This window comes from Hyposmocoma kahamanoa, unplaced genomic scaffold, assembly GCF_003589595.1.
Source record: "Hyposmocoma kahamanoa isolate Upper Pololo Valley unplaced genomic scaffold, ASM358959v1 99702, whole genome shotgun sequence".
In the NCBI taxonomy this organism is placed as follows: Eukaryota; Metazoa; Arthropoda; class Insecta; order Lepidoptera; family Cosmopterigidae; genus Hyposmocoma; species Hyposmocoma kahamanoa.
The window spans coordinates 573,217-592,833 of record NW_020656001.1 but is presented as its reverse complement, the minus strand read 5'-3'; the positions used below and the strand labels follow the sequence as shown (position 1 = coordinate 592,833).

General features: G+C 36.2%; 1 protein-coding gene across 1 annotated transcript in view; it reads left to right on the top strand.

Moving 5' to 3' along the window:
- Positions 1-19,617, top strand: part of LOC113239155 (calpain-C-like) — a 47,676-nt gene that overhangs the window by 11,397 nt on the left and 16,662 nt on the right. Inside the window, exons 2-6 of the mRNA XM_026476026.1 lie at positions 10,146-10,215; positions 13,152-13,263; positions 13,899-14,039; positions 14,544-14,721; positions 18,556-18,621. Coding sequence (XP_026331811.1) covers positions 10,146-10,215; positions 13,152-13,263; positions 13,899-14,039; positions 14,544-14,721; positions 18,556-18,621 — 567 coding nt within the window. The remainder of the gene's footprint in view (positions 1-10,145; positions 10,216-13,151; positions 13,264-13,898; positions 14,040-14,543; positions 14,722-18,555; positions 18,622-19,617) is intronic.

The window sequence follows — 19,617 nt, the reverse complement described above, 5'->3', positions numbered from 1 at the left end:
TTTTTGCACTCTATTTCGCGCGTTAATAGATTTTAACTCGTTTCAAAACCAAAGTGCCGATTTGTTAACCGGCGTTAACAAAGTGCCGATTTAAAACCCGGGCTATCTAGTAATACTGTTTTTTGTCCCTACTCAAAAGTTCACATTGATGGAGATACGATATACTCTTTAAAAAAAGAAAGGCACGTATCATCATAAGGAATGCGCCAATACAAGAGAAGGCACTATCTCGTGGGCGCCATTGCCATATAGTCTTTAGTCTTTACAAGGTCGACTGCCGCCTACATCGTTCTCTCAATTTCTTGCCTATAAAGAGCCAAGAACAGAATAGTATAAATTAAAGAAACGTGCCAAATAGTCACTTCAATTAACCGTTCTAATCTAGATAATTATTTGCACTTTTATTGCACTCCATTCTTCTTGTTCTTCAACTCCACCTATATAAATTAAAATATAAAATTGTCTTAATCCCAGGCTAGGTGGAGTTGGCATGACATGTATTTTCTTCCACTCTCCCCCATTAGCCGTCATTTCCGTACTCATACCTTTCTTATCCATGTCATATTTCACACAATCCATCCATGTTTTCTTTGGCCTTCTTCTCCCCTTATTTTTATTTATTTAATAGTTTATTGTACAGGAAAAATACAACAAGTCACAAAGAATACAAGCGAAATTAAAAACAAAAGGTTTTGCTTATTTCTAATAGAAATTTCTTCCTGCAGACCTAAATACAGGACACTATAACTAAAAGAACGGGCATATATGTGCACAACAAAACAAGGAAAAAAATAATATAATAATATAAAATTGTTATAAATTATATAAATACTTAGATAAATACATATTTTATAATATAATACCTAAGATATGGATGGAATAGTAGATAAATAATGCTCTTTAACTCTCACTTTAAAAATAACTTACGATTTAATTTCGTGAACAGTAATAGATATATATATATATATATATCCCCCTTATATCCTCCACATTCCTACCTAACACACTTCTCGTCTCTTCTCTTCTTTACTGCACTCCATTGTCTTTAATTTTTTCAACTGGGAATCGAATCGGCGCTATACCATATGGGGTCATAGTCGGGTTAATAAGAAAGCGTCTTGAATTAAAAACGCCGTTTTCACGTAGTCCCACTGATTTGTCCCATTTGTTTATCGTGCCCCATTTTTATAGTAATGAAAGTATCACCAATCCATTTATAACTCCTACTGCTGGGCACGGGGCATAGAGAGAACTATGAGGGTTTAGGCCATAGTCCGTCACACTGGCCCAATGAAAGCATACTACGATTATATTCATGTTTTATATACAACTATTACGTACTACCGCTTTGCGTAAATTAACTATCTAATGCGTAAATGTAGAGATGGTGTAGCGGTAGACGATAAATCTTACCCTTGATTAATTGGTATAAATAAAGCAACTAGTGATTCGTCGTCAGATCTGTGAAGTGTATGGACACAATGCTATGAGCGTTGGAATGGCACGGAAATGGGTTAGAGCTTTTAGGTGGTCGCCAGAATGTTCATGACGAGAAACTTAGTGGGTGACTTCGTCATTACTGAAGATTTGCTGCAGAAAGTTGATGAAACTGACAACTTTGCAACCTCGCCTTGGCGAAATTGAAGAGAAGACTCAGTCCACATAACATTTATTATATGAAGAGGTTAAAAGCACAAAAAGATAGGCTGTCACAAAAAACACACTGATATAAAAACAGGTACAATAATATAAAAACAGATTAAACATAACATAAAGTTTGGGTTTACCCCAAAAGGGCCTATATTCACATAAATGTTCTATCCCTTCAATATATAAGCACTTAATGTTGAAACATTAAGTGCTTATATGCCTAACACGGTCTAATCACTACGTACATTTTGCTTTGTATGCCCAGGAAGATAGACGTCGTTAATCAATAGATGGCGCTGGCATCTCTTTTTTTGCTATACAATTTTTAGATAATTTTTCAGAACCCGAAATATATTTCATAAAGGCAATGTAAAACTTCAAAACATCTTTAAATAAAAACATGAACCCAGAAAATCAGAAAAAAGCATCAATTTGAAGATACGTGTATGTATAGGGGAAAATATTTCCTGCGTTAGCCACCAGGGGGTCTTACGAGCTGATGATTCTGTACTCGTCACGTATAAGGTACTCTTTGTTTCATTAGGTTGACATGATTGGGGATTTAGACACGATGGGAGTGACGACGGAATGAAGCAAAGTAAGAATGACGAAGAAAAGGAATTTGAGATTCAAAAATTCAAAATTTCAGAAGTATGTGATTAGGAACCAAAAAAGAGGGTAATGAAAAGATGAGATGGGACAATGAAGGAGGTCGCATTGTCACAACTTGATCACCATCTATATAATCCCAATCTAGCGCATGTGACGATGACGACGACAATGGCAAAACGTCCGTGTTGCGGTAGATGTCAAATCAAGCGGCAGACTTCTATGACGACTGGATTCAAAAGCTGGTTGTACGATATGATAAGCATCATAATAATGATGAAAATTATGTAAAAAAAAAATACGTTAAGGTATAGGCATGCATATTAAAATTGCTGGAAATAGTTGACTTATCTTAATTTTATTTAAAAACAGTGCTTTAAAAAAATCGCTCGATGCACAAATCTTTTCAAAGAAACTGTTTTACCAAAAGTATACACATGTAGCGTGTATACCAACACGCTCTATTGTTTTCTTACACCGACACCTAACAACATGTACTTCTCTATTGAAAAAACAGCTGAACCGTAATCGTATACGCAATCATAAGCTCGTAGTAAAATAAAAATGACAGGTGAATGAGGCAAATGCTTCGCTTGGTTCACCCACGCGACTGCCGCACTGCGTACGCGCTGCGCCAACAAAAACTTTAGGTACATACTGTAAGTTTAATAATAACCCATTAGCAAGGCTATTTTTATGAAGTGACACCGGAAAATGGCCTTTGTGGGAACGAGAGTTTCTAAACGGTACACGGTTTTATTTTTTAAATGTTTGAAATACAATGTTTTATGTCGGGTTGTTTTATCAAAGCGTTATTAATTCTATGTACGTTTCTCATAAACACCAATTGTTGGTTCTGCCATTTATATCATTAACGACCTGAACATCTTTGGGCTATATAGTAAGTTTATTATCTATCAATAAGCAGGAAATATAAGTTTAAAGCGATCAGCTGTAATGTGAAACAATTCGTCCTTAACCCATATATCGTCGCCTTAGAGAGAAAGTCTCGCACACGAATTTTCACATTGTTCGTTTTTAAAGATTTTTTTGAAGAAAAACCTTCTTTTTCAAATATATTATTAAAGTAATATAGTGTCTGAAAGAGGTATAATTTAACTAATTAAAATACTAACTACAAATATTATTGCGTTTACTACATTTTACACATATTTTACACCACATTTTTACCTTCGTCCAGAAAAATTACATACAAATCACATACCTCCGAGGTATTCACTCTAAGATGACGATATGTATATCGTTAGGTGTCAAACCTTCTTCATAACGGAGATCCGTGTACCTATGAGACGTGTCATATCATATTATACCATAATATGTACGACTCGAGACGCAACGACGCCCCATAAGATCTCCGTAAGATAAATAGCATCCTGGCAGCCTGGTTAATAATGGTAAGAAATGTGCAGAACAGAGAACCATTATGAGGGTGGCATTTATGAAATCGTCTATAAACAGAGATTTAAAAAAAATATACATTTACAATAACTACTCTTACTTTTTTCACATCTGAATATAAAAGTAGATAATATGTTACCAGGCGGTCTTAGGTGTATCTGCAGCGGTATTAAATTGTGCAATCAAACTTATTTATACATTACATATTACAATACTCACCATACGAGAACATAACGTCATCGCTAAGAAAAAAAAACGGCTACAACGTCTGTAATGTTCATATAACAAATGCCACTATTACCTGTGAATTTTGTAACAAGTGCTCATAAAAGTGTATGATTTGCATTTTTTATATTTTGAATCGTTCAACACGCGATTGACACAATGGATTGACTACATTGATTACTTTGTGAATGAATTTTGTTCAAAACTTTACCTTGCCATGCAACTAGTTTGATAATAAATACGTAACTGAAGTAAAATTACGTATTTTTTTGAACGGTGCTGATTTAGTGTAGTGGAAATTTGTTTATTTTAATAAAGTTATCAGCTTAACTGTTAATTATTTAGTATTATTATTAATAAAAAGTTCGAACACTAAGAAAAAATTCCTTCGATCAGACTGGACGTGAACCAACGTCTTCTAGCAAACCGTGCTACGCCAACTAAGCCACGGGACGAACCAGCGGACCTTGGTTTTTTTTGTGATTGTTGCAGATCTTTGTTTTTAACGACTTTTTTGCTAAACTTTTTTGTAGATGGTGGAGCACGTGCCAATTTTTTTTTATTTTTCGTAGACTCCCTTTACAAATTGATCTTCTTCCGATGCATTTCACAGCTGACTCAGTACGAGAAACTATAAATAAAAATGTTAAGTTTTATACTTTTATCTGACGGAATAGCAACGAAATCTAAATAAATTGACGTCTTTGCGGAATGTCTTGTTTGTTGTGAAAAGTACTTCATAGGTGGGTAAGAGAAAGTATTGCAAAGGTAGGTTCACATGTGTGAAATATGCATTATTCCATGTATGGAAAGCCAAAATATTGATCACGATCAGAGATTGGCAGTGGGTAAACCCAGTCAACCCGCCCGGGATTTTACCCAAAGCTAAAATCGTGGGCAGAAATAGCGAATACGGGGTTTGGTATAATTCCATGCCCATTACAAATTTCGATGTAAAAAATGTCTTTTAGACGAAAAAGAGGCAATTCCATTAAGTACCCACTTTGCAACCCTGTGGATTCTAAGGGCGCGTTCCCACTATGTCATGACGACAGATTGTCGTGCAGTTTACAGTGTCGTGCCTTGTATATTTAAATGAAGTTGTTCACATATAGCACGACACGATTACTGTCGTTCACGATTTTTTATCGTTACAACGACAAACTGTCGTCACAGTGGGAACAGCTATAGCGACAGTCGTCAGACGATAAAAAAACGTCACGATAAAAACGTGACGACAGATTGTCGCAGCTCCTATTGTCGTCACGTTTTATTTATCGCTGTCCGCACGTATTCTGCTCCCTGCCCTCCCCTCTCGTACCCCGCGCCCTTTACTCGCTTTGCAGTAGCGTTGGGTCGTAGACAGAGATGGGCCTGGGCCCGGGGTTTAACCCGGCGCTTTGTTAACGCTGGATTTAAATTGGGTTAAAACCCGAAATAGAGGGCAAAAACTATTTACGTATAAATATTTGTTGTGAATTGAGGTTTGTTCAAATTTTATTTTACATATTATTACAAAATAATTGCTTTATTATCAGGACAGTTCGATTTACCTTTCTATTGAACAGATTCGATTGAAAAGCTTTCGTTAGATCGTATGCACTTGAATCGATCTTCATTGAGAATCCACAGGATTAACAGGTGGTGGGTATTATGTGGAGATGCCTCTTCTTCGTGTAATAAAAATATAGAAATTTGTTACAAGTTATTGTATATTACGTTGTTAGTGTTGGAATTTATACCAAATTCTGTACTCTTCGTTTCTGCCCACGATTTTGGGCAGAAATGGGTTAAAACTCGGTGCTTCGGGTAAATCCCTGGTGAAAACACGGGCGGGTTGATTGGGTTTTAACCCACTGCCCATCTCTGGTCGTAGCAGGTTTGGACAATACCGAAAAGAAAGCAACTTCGTATACCGTTTGACATAACCCTAATGGAATTCTTTTTAGTAGCATTGGATGTACCCAAAACTCTCTTTTATTTGTTTGCTTCCTTTTCCGCATTTTTAAAAAGTAATAAATTTCTTCATCCATTTCGAGCGAACACACACTACCGGCTTCCAAAAGAATGTACAAGCGACTACAGTCCATCAATCGATTCTGTCGTGCAAACGACAAGGAGGCTGTCGTGAAACGATAAATTGTCGTCACGATCTAGTGGGAACAGCTAGACACGACAGTCGTCCAACGATAATAAAACGTGATGACATAGTGGAAACGCGCCCTAACTATTAAGGATGCACATTATTATACAATTTTGATGAAATAATCGTATCAAATAAAGCAATGAACTTTTAATAATATTATTCAATATGAATAAAACTCGATTTAAAACACATTTAGTTGTAAGTTTAGTTTAACTGCCTCGCAAAGGTCCGAGGTTCGATTCCTGGACCGGGAGAAATATTTGAATGGCCTACATTCAATTCTCTTGTGAGTTTGGGTGTAATTTGTGGTTGTCTATGTGTGTGTCCATGGCACCCGCGACACAGGATTTTCCTAGTGCCCGCACTATGTTGAGTGTGTGCGTTATTAATATAAAAAAAAAATTATGCCCTCGATTTTGGGCGTTAATGGTTTTTAACCCGATATAAACCCGGTGTTAACAAAGCGCCGGGCTAAATCCCGAGCACTCGCCCATCTCTAGTCGCGACCTACCTAAACGTCATTAACGTCTCATACATCCCCTGTTACTTTTTTCGATGACATGGACCCCTTGTAGGCAGGAAGGGACATAGACCACTTTGCGGAATCAACAACTAAAGGGTCGCCGTCCTACATTTCACTACCACCACTTTACAAGATCGTTAAAAGCGTAGATTTCTCAGAGATATCTTTTGCACGTTTTGACGAATAGGCAGCCAGTGGAACCTTGAAACTTGAAAGGCAAACAAAGCCTTTCATTATATTGAGGGAAATGGTTTGCCAATTGGTAATTTAATGGCAGTGGCCATGTGAAAGTGTAACCAATTACTCTTGAATAATACCATCGGTAGATAAATAAGTTGTTTATCTACCGACTCATTTCAATTATATGGATGACAGGCGTACAACGCAATCGACGCGAGAATAGAATAGAAAAGGCTCTTATTTATTATTATTATTATTATTTCGGATAATTGTCTATTTTAGACCCTCGCCTCTCCCATGGCTTAAAAAACAATTTTGAACTCTTTAAGGTTATTGAATGTCACGATGTTTGACCATGATGATATTCAATTATTTTTGTGAAAGAAAACCTCAGACAAAAAGTCGTTGAAAACCATTAAGAATCATCTGCAACAAGCACATAGAAAAAAGTCGTAAGGTCCGCTAGTTCGTCCCGTGGCTTAGTTGTAAAGCGTTTGACACGGTTTGCTGGAAGACGTTGGTTCGAATCCAGCCGGACCGAAGGAATTTATTCTAAGTGTTATCTTTATATGAATAATTATAATTTAGAACTTTTAAATGGGAGATGCGGTATTCCCCGGCCAATGGCACAGTCACATCGACAGGACCGCTTTCAGCGTTTGTGCTGGAAGCGACATGCCACAGACAACCGCCTTAAATTGTTAGCGAAGCTGTTGGAATTTAACCGGTTTGCGGACAAAACTATTGGCGTTATTTCAGTGGAGGCCTCGTTGCCTCATTAAGAGCCTATGCGGCCTCTCATCACTGCAACCATTACTACTGATCTATTGTGATCACCACTAATGAGAGTTCGGAGTTAAGCCCAAAAGCATTAAAGAAATATAATTCACACGCCCTTTTCCCATCGTGGCAGACAAACACAACATCCATTCATTCATTTCCACTTGCTACGGTCCTGGCATACATCCGTCGCCTCATCAACATTCATCAGTGCTTCGGTACACGCTCGTTGGTTGAGGTTACTCTTTAGAACGACCTCAATTTGATTATAGTTAGCTCGCCTTTGCCGGCCCTTGCTAGCTCGCCCGCTCATACTCGCTTCATGAGTCTGATTAGTCGATCTTCTTTTATTCATTCTCTCTACATGTCCGAACCATCCTTAGGGCGCGTTCAAATTAGCCGCTGTTAGAAGCGCTGCAGCAGCGCGACAGCCGCGCGAAAGTCGCGCTGCTGAAATGCGACCAAATGTTCCCATGCCTTTTTATATCCAGTCGATTAGAATAATTGGCGGAACTGATAACCCATATCGCAGGGTGTTGTTTTACATTCTCTATAAATTTTTCAATTCTTGTTTCTTTCATCGTGGATAATTTGAAAAATGAACTGCAACCGGGCGTGACTGCAACGCGACTATCGCGCTGCTGCAGCGCGTCTAACAGCGCTAATTTGAACGCACCCTAAGCATCCCTTTCTATATCTTTGTCATCACACATTCTTCCATGCTGCAACGCTTTTTTATCAGACTGTTCCGTTATTTATCATCCATCGGAGTCACTCCTGGATTTTCCTGGCTTCGACAGCTTTTATGCTTTGTACACTCGTCAGAAAAGGTTCTTACTTACGTATTGGAGTTACTTATCTATGAACATCAGCTTTCATCATCATCAACATACCTGACTTTTTACCCAGCAGTGGCTATAGACCCCTCAGTAGTTTGTGCCATTCATCACTATCTAGCAAGTCTCACTCCATGACTTTAGAACGATGTCGTCTCCTACCCGTATTACCTTTCTATTACAACTTATTGACCACTATTCGGATGTCGCTTTACTTCATCTATTATCATCACGTCTCTCAATAAGATACGAAACTTTGGGGTAATGCCGGCGATATTATCTCTCTATATACATTATATATATTTAAATGTATAAAAAACGTGCAGATATAGCAATTTACAATCTGGACTCCAGAGTGTCTTTGAGGGAAAAGTTTAAAGAAATTGATATTGTTACACTAACATCAAAGTGCATCTATAAAAATGTAAGTTTCTTTTGAAAAAGCGTGATAAACTTATCATAACGAAGAAAAAAAATAAAATGGTTGTCTTCACGAAGTCATAAATTCATTTAAGGGACAATGTATACGCTTCTATAATAAGATTCCGGTTGTTTTTGAAATTTGCCATTTACGAGTTTTAAAACTATAATGAAACAAAAACTTTACACTGAACTACATTTATACAGCTCTTTCGCGCATAGAGGATGGAAAAAAATTCCCCGTCATGTAAATTTTTGTCATCCAAGTGACAAATATTTATGGTAGTGATCCGTTTATCTCTTGCAAGTTGCTTAATCTATAACATTTAAAATAAATGCTAAATGTACACACGGCAGCACGTCAAGCTACACATTGACGTATCTTGTTCTGTTGCAATGGAGGCGATTTTCGAACAAAAATGTGTAGTGTGATGTGCCGTTGTCCGTACTTATAAAAATGTTTATTTACAGAGAGCAACCCCTAGACTTTCTTACTATAGAGTTTAATCAATGTGACATAATAATTTGCTTACCTAAGAAATAAAGATTTATTGAGTTTGTGTTTGGAAGACATTCGGCACAGCTCTATTTAGCTTTGTTATCCGATCTCCTATGTCTTGGAGCTTAGTTTGACTATGGAATTCGGAATTCGGAACTCGATTAGTGAGTTTAATGTCGAGCACGCCACGCTCCATTATTCACAATGTGCACAATATTTACTTTTTTATATAAAATCGTATCCTTACCATGATGCACGTTGTCAATTATCATTCGGTAAGATTGTGGAAACGCTTGCCTATTAGTAATAGAAATATCATCGCATCTATGACCTACCTTACGGTTTTCTATGGAAAATATTAGCAATAGACTATGTGACTGCATCCAAAATTGGTATAATAATAATAATAATAATAAGATAAGAGTTTAAAATAAATACGAAAATAATAATAAATCTGTTAACTACATACCTTAACAGCTGAAGTGAAACGGTCAAATTTTATTGGATAATTTCGCGATTTTTATTTTGTAATAGCCTGTACAGTATATCAACGCGTGGAGCATTTTCGAAACGCAAATCATTAGTTTAATATTGCCAACGCCATATAAGACTTTGCTAACAAAGTCGACGCGTCACCACCTTAAAGGTTCTTTTGCGTATAGGCAACGGCGCGCCCGCGGCGGTCAGTAGCGGTAAAACATTAGCCCTTACTTGAGGTCAATGGCCCTTACTGATAAAACTCTCCGCTCCCCCTCCATATCATCATAGTCTATGAGATCAGGCTTAATTAAATATTCTAAACACTCTGTTAAAAGCTGCCCTGCCCAAGAAAGTATGATAAATCTTCTTTGTTTACAGGAAATATATGTCAATCCAAATTTCGTCTTGGACAATTGTGACACATTCGACGTGGTGCCGGGAAAATTAGGTAAGCACAAAATAATATCTTCCAACCTTTTTCTTTTTTTTTTTTGACGGGGGGAAATCTTTATAGATACCCCTGAGCCCAGGGAGACTCAGGCATTATGTGGGGACTCTCTCGCCAGACTGGAGGGCCTACCCCACTAAAACCCTTTCCCTCTCGCCGGTTGAGTCGGCGCCGTGGGATCGGTGAACATTCACCACGACAATATCTTCCAACCTAGTTAACTGTATAGGTTAAACTACCGAATATCAGTCAGTTTCATAGAGTTTATAAAAAAAGAATCTCTTGATTGGTAGAAATCACACGACTGAATTTCGGCCTACGTTCTTGTTACAACAAACCTGAGCGCCATGTCAGTTGTAGAGTGTCAATTGTAGCATTTTATATGTTTGGTATTCTGCTCAAAATTAATTAGCCATCGAGCTAACTGCAAAATCAACTGCCTCAGTGGTCAAACGGTTACCATGCTGGACTGCCGCGTAAGAGGTCCCGGGTTCGATTCCCGTGCCGGGAGAAATATTCGTATGTCCTAAATTTATTTCCCTCGTGAGTTTGGGTGTAATTTGTGGTACTCTATGTGTGTGTTCATGGCACCCGCGATTCAGGCCGGATATCCCTAGTGCGGGTCTTTAGGAAAAAAGATACTATTCAACTGCCATTGCAATTTCAATGGGAGTCGAAGGCACTAAAATAGTTAATTTTGTAATATTGTTATTAGTTAATTTGGAGTTTAAATTAATGGTTAAACGAGATAATAATTAAAATATTCATAATATTTACCAACGTAGTTTTAGTTTTAGTACGAGAATATGGATTGATAATGATTGAAAGAATTAATGCCATCACTTCTATTCTACTGAGACTCTTTTAAGACTCAGAACTAGATTTTAATGGAATAGTAAATCTATCATAAAATTGCAATGTTATTTCACTGAAATCTGAAAGTTTATAAAAAATAAGCAGGGTTGGCTCTTTTTAATAATGGCGTCAAGTGCGGAGTAGCATACAATCTTACACAACGATATCTATGTACTATCTTAACAAAATAAGCATACAATACAAGACTGTCATCAGATTTGACGTGTATAAATGAGATCTTTAGTTGATAGGAACTCTATATAACAGTGTTTCTTAACCTGTGGTCCATGGAATGAAAATTGGTGGTCCAAGGCAAGCCTACTTAACAAAATGCATTCATATAAAAATTGGTTTACATTATGTTGTGAGTAAATAGGAACTGTGCGTATGACCTTTTTAAATTTTCGCGCCATTTGACTGGCGTTCATTATTGGAGCGAGCGAGACGCGCGTCATTGCAACCCGTAAGCCTTTCCACTTCTTCATCTCTTCAGAAAGGGTTCGTGGGTTCTTTGAAATTTTGAGAAGGATCCATGACTAGAAAAAGGTTTAGAAACTCTGCTATATAATAATATTAATGGAAGTAAATTACTTTATTACTCCGTGAACCCGGTAAAATTTAAATGGTGCAAATTAGTTGCGCTTTTGTTGAATATTTTTCATGCAGTTAATTTTCCCACTCTCACAACCTCCACCAAAAATGCTTCGCTACTGTACGACGTATACTCAGGAGGCCCCCTGATGATTACTTAAATGACGAATCTATAAATTACTCTATTTAATGGTACCCAACTATGTTAGCGCAATCTTACAAAGCTGTTTTCAAATTATAGTAGTAACTCTCGATGTTGGCCACACCGCAAGCAAAACTTGTTTGCAAACGTAAAATTAAGTAAATTCCAGACCATCTATGACTTTGATACCGCAAAGAAAATGAACGAGAAATATTGAGTACTACATTTTGACAAAATATCTGATCGGGCTGAAATATGAATTTGACATGTATCTTATCAACCTGTGTCTGATCACAGGGGTTGCATTGCGAAAGTTGAAATTTTTCTTGAGTTTGAAAGTATTTAGAAGTAAGGTGCAAAGATAAATTTGATTTATTGAATTAAATATTACAGAATATATTTTTTATGTTACCAAGCGACGGGACGAACAAGTCGTGCATCTGAAGGTAAGCGACACGCCTGTCCATAACAGTTGCAGTGCCGCTCAAAACTTTAAATCGCAAAGATCTGAGGGGCAATGCCACTGCGCCCGTCACTCTGAGACATAAGTTTGCAAGTCTCATGTGTCTTCACCAGCGCCCTTACCCTTCAAAACCTTAGCGCCTTAACTCTCACATTGCTGCTTGGCTTCAGAAATAGGTAAGGTGGCGATACTTCCCTGGACGAGTTCTTTTAGAAGGAGCTATTAAATACTGCTACTAAATGTATAATATTGTTTTCTATATAGTTATGTATGTTCCCTGTGGCTCTATCTCTACGGGTAGAAAATTTTAAAAATTTTTAGTTTTCACCTAAAGTAAGAATGTCAAAGAACAGGGCTTTAAGTGTATACAATGTAATCAGCTAGCGCAAGTTCAAGGTGCTATCAGTAACCCATTAGAATATCAGTTACCATGATGGACGTTTGTATTATAAAGGTACTTTAGGTATTTTCTATTGAAAACTTTATAATAAAAAAGAATATGATTCAGCTTTTGCGTAAGTTGGACAACAAAGATCCACGGTAGTGACCCGTTTAGCTCGTTCAAGTGGTCACGATCTATTGCACTTATTAACGATAAATATGTACAAATGTATTTTTGCAAGGAGGGGTACCTCTTTGTAAATAGACAGAATTTCTTCTTATCATTCTTCTTATGACTTATAGAGTTTAATCAGTTTGAGTATTTGAAGTTAAGAAATAAAAATATTTTAAATTGAATTTAAACTAACTTTGCATTGGTACATTTACATAAAAGCAATGCGAATTGTGCATACCTATTGTATTGTTTTTGACGCGAATTTCTGCTAAGTGCACTACGACAAGTCGTCAAAGACGACGAGTACTTCACCATAGACGTATTCACAGGTGACAAATGGCTGGTCTCCTGTCTGGGCGTGCTGTACCTGAGCAAAGGACTGTTCTACCGCGTGGTGCCTGCCGATCAGCGTATGGATTCCACTTACGTTGGTGTCTTTAGGTAAAGTTTGACAACATCCCATACAACAAACTATACAATGAGAAGATTTAATCATCCTTACGTCAAACACAACGTACGATCCTATGCATCCTGGATAATGTCCACTGAAGGGCTCTGGAAATCGTCCATTGTAGTTTTGGAACTTAACGAAAATACGCGTTAAGAGTCAATACAAACTCAAATGGCTTTGGTTCCGCATAACAGTGAATTTTTTAATCAATCACTTTGAAAAAAACATATAGTAAAATTGGGGATATACACTAATCAGTATTCGGTGTATAGAAACGATCCCTAAACATTTTCACGATAGAAAAAAAAACACAAACTTAGGAAACCGCTGTATTCAATAGGTACTATTACATATTATATCAATTGAACTAAACACTGACACGTACTGGATACGATATACATTATTCATAAGATTTTAATTTCGTTTGTAAAAAAAATATATTCTGAAATAATTGAGTGCGATCGAAAATTATCGACAAACAAGCAACTAGTCAAAATCTAAGTCGTTTTACTTTGTCACATCTTACAATAGGAAGCAATTCATGTTTGGACAGCTTTAACAGTACGTTATAATCGGGACATGTTACATTTATCCATATTTATCCCTATAACTGAAAATGATCCAGGTTCCGGTTATGGTGGTGCGGGCAATGGCTAGAGGTGTTGGTGGACGACCGCCTACCTACCGTTAACGGCAAACTGGCCTTTCTACAGACCAGCCACACAGAGCAGCTGTGGCCCGCATTGCTCGAAAAGGCTTATGCCAAGTAAGTAACCGTGCCTACCTAAACAATGCTCTTATTAAACGTAGAGATTTTATATTTAGGCTGCTAAGAGATTGACTGCACGTTTAGAGTTAATGCGTGATGTCGTAAACAACTTGATAACGATTTCACGCATTACCTGCATGCAGTGATCTCGGCTGCATGGAGTCGGTTTCCACTGCATGCAATTAATGCGTAACGTCGTTATCAACTTCATGCAGTCGAGGCCTCGGATAACGACTTCACGCATTAACACAGACAGGGATCGTGATGATGACTACATTAATTATCTCTAAAAATCCGTCAACGACAGCGACAACTGACTGACGTTATCTTCAGCATTCGGCCAGTTGTTATTGGTAAACCTGTGACATAAAATTAGCAATCCAGATTGAAAATCGCTCACCACGTCCATATTTAGAATAATGGACGCCCAATGTTTACACCGTACTTATGCCGTAACACTGTAATGTATAATGACTACTTTATATCAAATCCACTTTTCAGATTACACGGATCTTATGAAGCCCTTAAATACGGAAACTTGTTGGACGGATTGGCGGATCTGACAGGTGGCATTACGGAGTCGCTGCTGATCACCGAGTTGGGAGACCCTCAGACCCTCGCCGCTCTATTAAAGACTACCAGTGTGGTCACTGCACATTACTTACCACCAGTGGGTAATGTTAGTACTTTCAGTCTTAGAGGATCTAATATAGGAATATGTAATCATACTAAGTTTAGTATCATGATGTTCCTGAAACGTGACTATGGTACCAAAAGATATTATCGACTGCATGCAGTTGGATCAATGCGTGAAGTCGTTATCATGTTCATGCAGTCAAGGTCACGAATAACGACTTCAGGCATAAACACAGGATAGTGATGATGACGAAATATATAATAAATCGATTCAGAATATAAGTGCAAAAGTTCTGCAGTTCTGTTCTGGTTTTGTTCCAGAATCTTTCAGAATATCTTCTGTTGCGCCACTAATAATTTATGGTAAATGTACCAATTTTTGACACAGTCTCAATGTATGACACTTCCTCATTTCTTTTTTTAAATAAGAAAACAAATATTGACATATCCATTGACTTACAATTATATGGACGTCGGGTCTGCGCTAAAAAGTGTCTGAACTTATAGGGCGTTAAAATCGTATGCAGAGCGTCATTCACGCTTTAGTCTTCGTTTGTTCGACTGACAGCGAAGCAAGCTAAATTAGACAGTACTGCGATGACATTACAATTTAAATTCAACGTTTTAGCTTTTTCATATTCCTTTACATGTCACTACGTTTAAATAGGTTGACTTGGGACATTTTTTTCGTGGTTTTTGTATTAGACCCGTCGTCCATTTATTTGTAAGTCAATGGATATATCTCCAAAACCGTTTTAAATTTACTAACCATGGCATATATGAATTCAGCTTAGAAGCTTTCTTCGATTCACTCAATATTATTTCAGTAAGTATATATAGTATGTATATATATACTTACTATATATGTATACCCGTATGGGCCGGATTGGACTTGATATTGACATATTCAATTCTAATTCGAACTCATTAAAGCGTAAACTTGTGGACGCGTTTGTTTAACGGGTGATCATTTCGTGGCGCAGGTATTGGGATATATGTGATTTGCATTGCGTGCATGCATGCATATGTATATATGTGTGTATGTATGTATGTATATGTAGATATATATATAAGTATATATTAAGTGTATTTGTTACGTAATAATTTTATTTGTTGTGACTACTTTCTAAGTGCTCATTGTTTAGTTATTATGTTATTATAAGCGAAAACCTTTAATTGGCTGTAATGTATTTGTTGATGTTTTTTTAATTTGTTGTAAAGCTGTTGGTTTTCCATGAATAAATAAATAAATAAATAAATAAATATTCAGTATGTATGTATATTTTAGAGGCATGTCAAACACTGGTGCAAAACTTCAATGTTTAGTAGTAGTTGACAATGTTGCCAAGCACTCGTACAATTGAATATTTTTTTTTAAAACTTGCTTTCGACCATTTGATAAGAACGAAGAACGTAGGTTTGGATTACTCAGGTAGTGACAAGTTTCTATGGGTAGTAGTAAGAAGATATTATGCGATGAGAAAATGCCATACATTATTCGGAAGATGAAGTGTCTAAAGAGATTACTATCACTACAAGACGAATATATTTATTAATGTTATTTAAAACTATAATAAATATCTTATGATCGTGTGACATTTAAGTTTCATGTTTGTGTTAAGTTTTTTTTGCAATCTTATTGTAAATGTACTTATTAATTTTAATAACAGCATCTTGCTTGAATTTGGCTTCTGTTCTTCTTTAAATTTATTGTTATAAAGGTGATCAACGCAATTACCTAAATAACTATGAAATCTTAACATAATGTCCTGTCAAATACTAGAAAACTGATCTCATTTTACCATAGTCAACCAATTTTGTCTGTCATACACTGATACAATTTCAGAGTTTGCGGAAAACTGGAATATTTAATAATGCTATGATTATTTTCAATTTTATAGTTCCTACAAGATACATGACACACCGTTCAACATGTTGATGTACCTAGGTAGTCAGTATGAGTGACAATTAAGTACTTTTATGGCAAAACACGTGATTTTTCGTCTGAAATCGTCAACCAGTATATCCACTGGCTCGATTAAGCCTTTGCTGTCGACTGGCCTGTGTCGCACGTGCACTGCTGGATTTGGCGAATACGCACAAGAAACAGTCTTAACATACTTAAAGCTTGATTTTTAAAAACGTATTAGAGACAAAAATTAGAAAAAAGAATATCTTATATTGTGTATACGATTAGACGATATACGCCCTGTAAGATAACATGGTGAACACGTTAAATTTATTCCCACTAGGTCAATGTATGGAACTTTTGGGTTACAATTGTTCCATGGAACTACTGGAAATAAACGGGTGACAATAGTGGTGCATGACAAATTGAACGAGGTTTCGATGTTACTTTGAATTATTTTTTAAATACAAAAGATACTTACTAGATTCACCGTTATGAAAAAAAAACACCTGTTACCTTTATATCTGCGGAGAAATATAGGTAGCTGATACCTATTTTTTGCTGGACATCGCACAGAATGAGTATGATTGTCCGGAGTTCCTCAGTAATGTTATATTGAAAGTTCCTATTTGGAAGTTTCGTAAGAATATTTTGCTCCACGTTTCATTTATTTAGTAATGCTAATTTTAGAATGAATAGTTATCTATCAAGATCATTAAGATAATATGGTGAAAACATTGCATTTATTTCCACTAGTTCCATGTATGGAACTTTTGGGTAACACTTCAAACTAAGTATATGGAACTACTTGAAATAAACGAGCGATAAAAGTGGTGCATGACAAATTAAACGAGGCACTGTAATAGTATATTATATTGTACTCTATTGTATATACTCTATTAATAGTAGGCATAGCTTATGATTGTAAACTATATAACCAATTCAATGACGACAATATAAAAATATAAAAACCAGTGATTAATAACTTCTTATAAAGTTACTCTTCATAGAGTCGTCAGTGTGTGTTATTGTTAAAGTACATAACCAGAAATAGAGTTATAATTATTAATACAAATATCGAACCCTCAGAAAAAATCCCTTCGATCCGGCCAGATTCGAACGACGTCTTCTAGCATACCGTGCCGGACACTATACCAACTAAGCCACGGAACGAACCAGCGGAGCTCACGAATTTTTCTATGTGCTTGTCGTGTATTTGGTTTTTCAAATATCATATAAATTTTGAATATCAATTCAATAAATCAGAAATAAAGTTGTCGAAATGTCAGATAATTTGTTTGAAAATTATTCTTACGGCGACAACTGCGCTCCGATTGGCTAGCCCGAATTCGAAATAATGGAAGGGTGTTGTCAATTGTTTCATTCAAATCGACCAGTTTAACTTGAGCTTTGCTATAGTGGACGAAAATTGAAAAATTACCTATTTAGTATTTAGTTTCCGATGAAATGTGATTCCGTTTGTTTTGTAATTAGATGTTTTGTTGTTTTTCCCACACCACCGAATGGAACAGCCCCACATAGTTTGAGATATTATCTTTATTGCACTAAATACAGAATATTTTTGGAATTTACATACATATATATACGTACACACAGGTCAGTTGTTGGCGCCGTACTATTTCAACTCTAATTTGTGATTTCAGCGAAAACGAGAGTTGATATTTAAAAGTTATATAAGGCCCATTTGCCTGATGAGTGCCAGGGATGGATGGCCCTTATTTCGTCTCCATTTCTGGTTATATAGTCGATGAACTGTAACCCCTAATAACTCCCCAAATAAAATAAAATAAAAATTACCATATCCACTGTATTTACAGACTAAGTAACAGTAACTCGTTTTGCTATTGTTAGAATAGGTTAGGTAACTAAATAAATTACTAAATAAATTAGGTAACTAAGTAAATACTTTACCTATAGTGACTTAAATTAAAACATTTGTTATTTCAGGCACACGAAGATAAAGTCAAGGGTATAGAACTAGAAATGAATTACAGGATATACAATGTCGAAAAGGTAATTAATTAATTATAACACTTAACGTGACATATCGTCGCTTTACTTTCTCGAAGTCGTATCTTAAAGCACAAAGTAACTAAAATGCCAAATATGAATTGTATACTTATACAGATTTTGATGGCTGATCTCAAATAACATTTCCTTCATATTCACAAACTGTCTTTTATCTATTCTTAAAGTAATTCAACGTCAAAGTTCAACCAAAGCCAAAATTAAATAATCATTTATTCCATAGGTAAAATTTTTACTCTTTAAAACGTCATTTTTTAAGCTCCTGCTCGTTCACTGCACTGACCTGCCCGAGAAGAACGAGCAAGAAACTCTAGGGATTGCTCTTTTCGAAATAAACTTAAATGCTATGGAATGCACTTTGAATCATAATTGTGTGGAATCTAGACTCTTGTTGCCTTTCCACACTTCTTTATCTAAAACATACTCTTCAATTTTGTAATATGACTTTGCAATTAAAATACTACACTTACACTCATTGACTTGCAATTATATGAACGTCGGGTCCGCGCTAAAAAGTGTCCGAACTTATAGGGCGTTAAAATCGTATACAGAGCGTCATTCACGCTTTAGTCTTCGTTTGTTTCTTCTGACAGCGAAGCAAGCAAAATTAGACAGTACTGCGATGACATTACAATTTAATTCAACGTTTTAGCTTTTTCATATTCCTTTACATGTCACTACGTTTAAATAGGTTGACTTGGGACATTATTTTCATGGTTTTTGTATTAGACCCGTCGTCCATTTATTTGTAAGTCAATGCTTAAAGTAAGTTTTAAACTTAGGAAATGATAATCTTAATATATTCTCTGGAATCTTATTGTAAAAACGTCAGTACAATTCCCCATAAAATAATCGTTTATCGATCGAATACATCCAAATTAGTACTCTTGATAAGAAATTTAGAAATAAATATAAAGTTTTGCCATCTCCGGAATGATCACTCTTTTTAACCGACTTCAAAAAAGGAGGAGGTTCTCAATT